Raw genomic sequence first — 8,871 nt, 5'->3', positions numbered from 1 at the left:
AACCACTATTTTATGGTTTATCTTGTGCTTAATTGAGTGGATTTTATCAATCTTTCATACACTTATTCGTACTAAATGCATGAGTTTACATTCTCCTTCCTGATTTTGTGCTATGATTGAAAATATGCTTCTTTGGTCTTAATTTTGCTATGTTAAATCTTCTCTTATTATCATTCGATAACTTGATATGTGTGTTAAGTGATTTCAGAGATTACTTGACAAAAATGGCTTAGAGGATGGAAAGGAAGCATGCAAAAGTGGAAGGAATACAAGAAACTAAAGAAACTGCTTAAGCTGTCCAGCCTGACCTCTTCGCATTCAAACACTCATAAATTGAGCTACAGAGATCCAAATGATGTGGTTCCAGTTGCATTGGAAAGCTAACATTCGGGGTTTCGATTTGATATATAATTTGTCATAGTTTCCGTACATCTAGGCGACGCAAATGCGTGCTCCACTCGGACGCGTCGTAGTGACGAAAATCAGCGTGGCAGATTTCGTCCTCAGCGATTTCTGGACTATTTCCGGCCCAGTTTCAAGCCCAGAAGACACAGATTAAAGGCTGCAAAGTGGAGGAATGAAGGGAGAAGACTCATAATTTACTTTCATAATTTAAATGTAGTTTTTAGAGAGAGAGTTTCTCTCCTCTCTCTTAGGATTAGGATTAGGATTCCTTTTAAAGGATTTATGATTTCTTATTATTTCAACTTACAATTTCTTCTCAATTTTCAGGTTTAATGTTCTTTTTATTTATTCTATTGCTTTAATTTATGAATTTCATGTTAGAATTGAAATCTTTATTTAATATAATTTGAGATATTTCAAACTCATGATTGCTTTCTTCTATTTATTATATAAATAATTTAGATTTTTTCCTTTTGTCTTGGGTTGAGTAATTGGTAACTCTTGAGTTATCAAAGTCAACAGTGGTTGAAATTGGCAATTACTGATTAATTTGAATACCTATAACTCTAATCTTTACTTAGGAGTTGACTAGAACTTTAGGTGTTAAATTGATTTGTCCACTTGACTTACCTTCATAGTTAGAGGTTGACTAAGTGGGAGCAAAATCCAATTCTCATCATACCTGATAAGGATAACTAGGATGAGATTTCCAATTCTCATACCTTGCCAAGAGCTTTATTAATTATTATTTTAACGACTTGTTATTTTACATTACTTGTTCCTTATTTTAAAAACCCAAAAATATTGTTTTCCATAACCAATAATAAATCATACTTCCCTGCAATTCTATGAGAAGACGACTCGAGGTTTGAATACTTCGGTTTATAAATTTTATTGGGTTTTGTTACTTGTGACAACCAAACTTTTGTACGAAAGGATTTTCTGTTGGTTTAGAAATTATACTTACAACGCGATTATTTTTATGAATTTCTTTACTGATAGGAAATCCGTTCGTCAAAAACACCGCATCCAACTCAAAACTTTAAAGTAGTAAATTAATGGGTCTCTCATCTTATAAACTTCTCATTCTTCCTTACTTTTTTGATGTGGGACTAACTTCAACACTCCTCACCCTTGCAACATTAACCGTGATTTCTTTCAGTTTTCATTCTTCTGATCTAGATTGTCAATAACACGTTCTTTAAAAGTCTAGCAAAAACAGATTTCTTAAAAATTTAGGGAAAAAAACTCTATTTATCTATCTTTTTATATTTCCACTGTGTTCTTTTGAGTATGTCCTCTACTGAATAATTTTTATCTATTGTGATAAAATTCCTAAGCCCCAATTAATTTCTTATCATCTAATCTGTTTTTTACTCTTTTGTGAACGCAAAAATAAAATTTTAAAATTAGATTTATGACTAATTAATTGAATCCAGGTTGGTTATCCATAATTTAAAAAAAAAAAAAAACAAAAAACACAAGTTGATTGATTTATGTTTGATTACTACTTGATATATGAATATTATGATATAATTCTTTACGGCATTGTGCTTTGTTTGAAAGTGGCTCCCACGCCCGACGCACCGTCCTCTCTCCTCTTGTTCTATTATTTCTATATTATATATGTATATTTTTTGTATTACTAATACTATTCATCATTTTTTCCTTTCTCTCTCATCTAATCGGAATCTTCACCAGTTAATGTCAACTTTGAGCAGATAAGACTGGTGGATGTGTCACCACTTTTATTCGACCATTAACATTCTTATTATTCGAGGTATGCAGCAAATTTCTCTCTAAATTCCCTCTTTTCTTTCTTACTTCCTTCAAAAATAAAAAGCGTAGCTTAATTTTAATTAACTCTTTCCTTTTTCCCAGTTAGTTAATAATATGTCTGGGTTTTTGGATCATTTAGCTCTGTGATCATCAGCTCCATTTTAATGGTGGCGTCCTGGTCCATCTTCGTGTTTAATTTAATTTGATATTATTTATCCTTTGGTTCTGTAATTCAACCATAACTTTAGCATGATGCTCAAACAATTATTTCTCGGAAAACGTGTTGAAACATCCTTAGTGAAACAAAACGCAATTTAACGTGTTCTGACATCTGTTTTTTTTTTTTTCCTAAAGAAAAAAAATTCCTTCTTACTGTTACTGTTGAAAACCTTTTCTTTTATGCCCAATTGCCAATTTGATTTTGGGGTTCTTGTGTAAAAATTTGAGTGAAACCTTTTTATTTGACCATCTTGTCTAATTTGCTTTACTTGTAAGCAAGCATTAAAATATGATTATTAAATTATAAATTTTGAACTTTATGCAATTCGTCAGAATAGTAGTGTTTTCTCTTTCGTTGAATCAAAGCTAAGTATAGATGTCTTCTACATTATTGTATAATTATTTAATTTCTTTGTATATTCTTATAATATAACATATGATCTCCACCATATAAGAAAATAGTGGAAATTTTAGTGTCCAATTTGGTCAAATTTGCTCATCAATTTGTTGCAGGAATTTAGAAAATACTTTGTGGTAGAAGTTCCCAATATTTAGAGCTTTACAATAATTGGCAAATGGGGTCTGAAGGTCCTCCAGCGGCAATCACAACAGTTCATGTAACAGGTTTCAAGAAATTCCATGGTGTTTCGGAAAATCCAACCGAGACGATTGTGAATAATTTGGCAGAGTACATGAAGAAGAAGGGTTTGCCGAAAGGCTTAGTCCTTGGGAGCTGCAACATTCTTGAGACTGCTGGTCAAGAAGCACTTGTTCCCCTGTACCAGACATTGCAATCTGCTATTACCGCCAGGGATTCGGATTCCCAATCTTCGAGTTCCAACAAAATTATTTGGGTCAGTTGTCGTAGTTTTGGAATTTATCTTCATTAGGGTAGCTCTTAGTTACAGAATCATATCCAAATTTATTTATTTGGATTATTCCCATATGAATAGGTTATGAAAAATGTCACATAGAGAAATAGATCAATAATTATGGCCATTGACCAAGAAGCAGAATGTCTTATGATTCAGCAGTGTTAAGTCATATTCCTTGTGCACCTGTGTTTACCAATTGCAGTTTGTAGTAGCTACAGAGGACCTTAATTTTGTTTTAGAAAATTAAAAGTAGGAATTATTGACCCAAGCACCGGATAGGCAGATAGCATGTGAATGTGGCTTCTTGTTTATCGAAGTGCTCTTGTTAGAAGTTATCATGCAAGTATCCACCTATTAGTGTCTTGAGATAACGACTTAGGCATGAGAACCCTTACATAGGATTTCTGAAGGTGCCAAGTTGACTTGGATTTTGATGTCATCCTTAGTCTCTAGTCATTTGATTAGATTTTCACGTCTGTGTCCTTGCATTCTTAAATTCTGTTGTTGATGTTTATTCAGCTGCATTTGGGAGTAAACAGTGGTGCAACAAGGTTTGCTATTGAGAAGCAAGCTGTAAATGAGGCTACTTTCCGTTGCCCCGATGAAATGGGATGGAAGCCGCAGGTTCGATTAGAATATTGGCTTATTTAAAGCTTACTTTTATCTAACCTTAAGACCTTCAGAAATTTGCACTTTTTGCAATTGTATTTGTATGTCGCAGCAACTTCCACAATAAGGCTATATTTCATTCACTGAAAATTTCACAACTTGTTATGTTGCAGAGAGTCCCCATTATTCCTTCAGATGGTCCAATTTCACAAATCCGCACAGTAAGCTGGATTCTTGACTTTTTATTTCTCGCATACTTGAATTGCTAAATTTGAGTATTTGTTGTCTTGGTGCTTAGTCCTGATATATTAACACAAAGCTTTCTTGTTCTCGCATATGAAAGATCATTCGTTTTGTGCCGTAAAGTTTACTCCTATCTTTTTTCATTGTTTTGATGGTCCTGATGCTGCAGCTTTCATGTAATCAATTTTCTCAAGTATCATTTAGCAGGCTTTTCAATTTCATAATTGCCTCAACAAAATTTTGGAATGACGATTCTCATGTTCCAAACTGTAAATTATAAAATATTTGAACATGGATATGATTTATGATAAGGCACTTTAGTGTCGAATGAACCATTTAGCCAATTCACCTAATGTAACAAGGTCTATTTGTGGTTATTGATTCTCCAATTTTTTCATGTCACATGGTTGGGTCCTACATCCTAATCCTATGTAGACTTCCCTTCCTGTGGAGGACATCACCAAGGCCTTGGCAAAGAAGGGTTACGATGTGATGACATCTGATGATGCCGGAAGGTTCGTGTGCAACTATGTTTACTATCATTCCCTCCGATTCGCTGAGCAGAATGGGACCAAGTCCCTATTTGTGCATGTGCCACTCTTCTTTACAATCAATGAAGAGACCCAAATGCACTTTGTCGCTTCCTTGCTAGAGGTACTTTCTTCCATATGTTAGTACCATCCAAGCGCATATGGTTTGTTCAGGTGTTGTAAAGCTTATTGATGGTGGATGAGTGTAACTCTGAGTGAAATATTCTTATAGTATGATATTGTTTTCGAATGGAAAAAACGGTTTATGAAAATGGTATAAGCAGCAGTGGCAATTGCTTTCACCATTAAATGTTTCTTATTCAAAGAAGCCTTTGAGAAGTGTCAAGACAATTTGGCACCTGCAGTGTTACCCTGTGAATAAATGTTCATTTTCCTTAATACTGCTTCTGCTAATGACTGTGATTTTGCTTATAAATGAATTGTCTCGGGTACTGATGTTATGTCCAAGCAATTTATCAGCCCCTTAATAATGTGATGAACTTCTTGCAAAATAATTAACTAATCACACCCTTTAACAAAAAGTCTAAAGAAAAAGCAAGAACAAATGTTCAAAAGATTAGATGAAAATTTACATGTAATTATTTTTTATAATTGAGAATCGTTAAATGATATAACATATTTGACTAAATTTAATTTTACACGAAGATAATTGTGCATGAATTTCTATCAAAAAATTAAGGACCATCGTTAATGATCTAATTTTTAATGGTTGTGTAAAGTTTCCGTAATAGATGGTTTAATTTTGATGCACTACTATAGTATAACACAAGTATTTTATAACTTCATTAAGGTAACAATGTAACATTTATTTTCATGTTTAGTCTTCTCCTAAACATACCGTTAGTTCAATAAATCTAGTAACTTTAGATTTCAATGTAATAATATTCATTGAGCACTTTCATTTTCACCATTCATACAATGCTATTGCTACAGTACAGTTAACAAAGAAATATTTACACTGTAAATTAATTCTTAATTTTTAAATTTGGTTAATTAGTATTACAATACACATGATCAAATTGGCGTATATCATAAGTCAGAGTCAGTATAATGTCCAAATCAATGTCTTTTTCTTCTCTTCGAGTTTAAGGCATTTAACGTATTTATCGAAAAGAAATTAAGGAAAATTCAACACTAGAGAATAACTAATATCAGAACAACGAAATTAGAACAAGGAGGAGTTGAGGACTAATTGCAAAAATACACCTCAAGCAAATTCAGAAACTAATGCTGTAATGCAGAAGCTTCTTCACGGTAAATACTTTGCATACATACTCCTTAAACACATGGAGTTGGGGACTCATTGTAATAGTAAAAATAACAATTCAAATGCTCTAAAGCACATCTAATCTAATCTGAGAATACATAAATACTAAGAATAAGTGAGTATGAATGTTCTTGTAGCTAAAATTCTATCCCCAGTCCACAAAAGGAAGAGAGGGATATCCAGCTTCTGGTGGAGGCTGCAGTGATGGAGGCAAATTATCCCATGACAACCCTGTCCTATCTTGTAGTACTACATTTCCTGCATATCAATCATCCACAAAAATTGTGTCATATACTATAATAACTGTAATTAGTGGCTAGTAATGGCCAAAGTACAATGCAATAACTAATTAATTCAAGTGATACCAAATTATAAATCTTAGGAACCAAACTGAGCATGTTCTAAATCGAGTAAATACTCCGAAGAAATTGAGCTTTATCTCTGCATAAAATTCTAGTGAAACAAAAACTTATTACACTAGAATTAACAAACATAACCGAAAAATTATGACTATTTCTAAGCGCTGCGTTTGTTTAACAGCACAATACACGGAGACAATGACAAGAAGACACAAAATCATGTTTGACATATGACATGTCCATTCTAAATACTGAATTAGTATATTTCATGTCCTTCTGGATAGAAATCACTCAGAAATACCCATAAGAGAGACAATGTTTTTCTTTTTGTATCCTTTCATTATTCTTATTAATTTATTTTTAGTTACATTTTTTATTATTATATTTTTTCTTAAATTTTGTATAGAAAAAAATGAAAACAAATTGAACTTTCATCATTTGTTCTTTTTTATATTTAGTTTATTAATAAACAAAATATAAAATACTAATTTTTATATCTATGTTCTTTGCGTTTTGTTCTTCCACTCTCTTATTCTATTCTCAAAACCAAAAGCAGTAAGTACTAATTAATAAATTTACCTGACGGATTAGGCGCACTTATCATTGATGCGTGTGGTGCGTTGTTGGCATTGGGATGAAGATATTTGCATGAGTTACCATAACGACAAAATCCCTGAAATAGCCCCAACAAAAACCAGAGAAAGAAAGAAAGAGTGATTGACTAAAAATATCTAATTCCAGTGTGTTAGGGAGTTCAGTTGAGATTTGATTACATACAGTGTTGACAAAGTTATAGCAAAGAGGTTGAGGCATGCCTTGGGGTAGTGGTGCATTAGAAGGAAACTGCTGTTGTTGTTCAAGTTTGAAGGAATCATACCAGCGAGCTTTGGCTTGTTGGTGCTGAATACCTCGCTCATGTCGCTTCCGATCGGCCGCCGTGTCCGGAAACTGCTTGTCGCAGTAATCACAGTAGAACTTTCTTGCCGGCATTTTCTATGTTTTACCAACACTTGGTGCTTGTTTTTGGGTATTTTCCTAACTGGCCTTTTTGTTAAAGGTCTAGCAGTAATTTTATGATTAAATATTAGTGAAATCTTAGTGCACTCAACTTTATGAAATTAATAATTAAAAATTATTAGATAAAAATTCAGTTATCATCTTTCACTCAAAATTCATTGTACCTAAATTTTCACCTTAAATATTTCACATAAAAATATCTCCTGCAACTGCAACATCGTTTTCTTACCAATTTACTCATAAACATGGGTTCAGCATAACTAAGGACCATATTAACCACATTAAACTGCAAATCAAATAAAGATGAAAAGCGAAAGAAAAAGAACAAATACCAATCAATTGTTTCTCGTTCGGCAAAAACTATATCAATTACGCCGAAAGAAGTTTCAGTGACGCGGAGAAGGGGAGAAGAATAGACGGTGGCGCTGGCTGGCTCCACTTAAGACAAAAATGCAAGAGGTACCTTACGGTAGAAAACGAGAGGGGTTCAACGTTCACGAGAACAAAGGAGAAAGCTCGAATTGATGCAAGGAGAAATGATAAATTTTTAAATACGAAGAATTTGAGCAGGCTCTTAATTTTTTTTAACAATTAAAGAAATAAAATATAATTTTTAATTTTTTAATATTTTTTATATTTTTTCTGTCTTGTTTATAAAATTAATAATAATAAATCACATTTTAGTGATTTTATTCTCTAAATTATTAAAAAATTAAAAGAATTTATTTTCGATAATCATGACCTAAATATTGTTAAAATAAATTAAAATCATTATTTACCCTAAACTTTTTTATTTATTTCGCCTAAATTTATAATCTATACGGTGTATAATGGAATATAAAAAAGGTTTGCACATAATTTTATAAATTTTTTATTTTAAAAACTTAGATTTAAAATCTTGTAATTAAGTTATAAATAATTTACTATCATATTTGATTATATTTTTATTATTTGTATATATATTTAATGAATAAATATCTAAAATGGTCTATAAATTTTAAATCGCTACTCAATTTAATTTTTTACTTTGATAAATGGTCAAATAAAATTTTAAAACTCTAAATCGTGTATCTCCATTAGTCCTTTAAAAAAGTATTGACTAAACGTCGATGATGTAGAACGCGAAATACCAGGGTGACCATTCTATGAAACAACGCCGTTGAAAGAGAAACATTCTAAACATGTGAAAACAACGCTGTTTCAACATCTTCTTCTTTTGGAATAAATTATTTGCACTAGCCCCTCCCCAGCGTTCCCACCAAAAACCAAAGATATATTTTTTTCTTCTTTGTTCGTTCGTTCTTCGATTCTTCTCATTCATATTTTTTCGCCGGCGATCATCCTTGAAATATACTTTCTCCAATTAGTAAAGGACTTATCGACGAAGCATCACCTTCGCACACTACCGACGGCGAAAGATAAAGGTTTATGTTGACGCTTCTCTTCCATTTTTTGTATTTCGTTGAGGGTTCTTGGTACTTATGTGTAAATGAGTAATTTAGAATGTTATCGTTGTATGTGTAAAAGAGTAGTTTAGAATGTTGTCG

At 32.4% G+C, this 8,871-nt stretch overlaps 2 protein-coding genes across 3 annotated transcripts; one reads left to right on the top strand and one right to left on the bottom strand.

The window, feature by feature from the left end:
• Positions 1 to 1,929: 1,929 nt before the first annotated feature.
• On the top strand, positions 1,930 to 5,059 carry LOC112710694 (uncharacterized). Of its 2 annotated transcripts, none has more exons than XM_025763053.2 (5): positions 1,930 to 2,185; positions 2,917 to 3,257; positions 3,798 to 3,902; positions 4,061 to 4,108; positions 4,566 to 5,059. In XM_025763053.2, exons 2-5 carry the CDS (start codon positions 2,979 to 2,981, stop codon positions 4,803 to 4,805), a joined length of 672 nt encoding a protein of 223 aa, XP_025618838.1. In that variant the 5' UTR covers positions 1,930 to 2,185; positions 2,917 to 2,978; the 3' UTR covers positions 4,806 to 5,059. The 2 variants fall into 2 exon arrangements, with proteins under 2 accessions (XP_025618838.1, XP_025618839.1); XM_025763054.3 differs by having other exon boundaries at positions 2,179 to 2,351.
• A 787-nt stretch (positions 5,060 to 5,846) lies between these two features.
• Positions 5,847 to 7,894, bottom strand: LOC112710693 (zinc finger CCCH domain-containing protein 3). The gene is made up of 4 exons (XM_025763051.3): positions 7,657 to 7,894; positions 7,085 to 7,366; positions 6,887 to 6,980; positions 5,847 to 6,206 (listed from the first exon to the last, which is right to left on the bottom strand). The coding sequence occupies exons 2-4, from the start codon at positions 7,295 to 7,297 to the stop codon at positions 6,094 to 6,096; spliced, it is 420 nt and encodes a 139-aa protein (XP_025618836.1). The 5' UTR covers positions 7,298 to 7,366; positions 7,657 to 7,894; the 3' UTR covers positions 5,847 to 6,093.
• Positions 7,895 to 8,871: the final 977 nt, after the last annotated feature.

The sequence above is a fragment of the Arachis hypogaea genome, chromosome 9, assembly GCF_003086295.3.
Source record: "Arachis hypogaea cultivar Tifrunner chromosome 9, arahy.Tifrunner.gnm2.J5K5, whole genome shotgun sequence".
Classification (NCBI taxonomy): Eukaryota; Viridiplantae; Streptophyta; class Magnoliopsida; order Fabales; family Fabaceae; genus Arachis; species Arachis hypogaea.
This window is presented reverse-complemented; position numbering and strand designations above follow the sequence as displayed.

Coding starts and splice junctions, on each gene's coding strand:
- LOC112710693 (XM_025763051.3), bottom strand. CDS start 7,297: ATGCCGGCAAGAAAGTTCTACTGTGATTACTGCGACAAGCAGTTTCCG. Junction 6,981..7,084: donor GCTATAACTTTGTCAACACT/GTATGTAATCAA, acceptor GGGCTATTTCAG/GGATTTTGTCGTTATGGTAA. Junction 6,207..6,886: donor AAGTGCGCCTAATCCGTCAG/GTAAATTTATTA, acceptor ATTGATATGCAG/GAAATGTAGTACTACAAGAT.
- LOC112710694 (XM_025763053.2), top strand. CDS start 2,979: ATGGGGTCTGAAGGTCCTCCAGCGGCAATCACAACAGTTCATGTAACA. Junction 3,903..4,060: donor AAATGGGATGGAAGCCGCAG/GTTCGATTAGAA, acceptor GTTATGTTGCAG/AGAGTCCCCATTATTCCTTC. Junction 4,109..4,565: donor CAATTTCACAAATCCGCACA/GTAAGCTGGATT, acceptor AATCCTATGTAG/ACTTCCCTTCCTGTGGAGGA.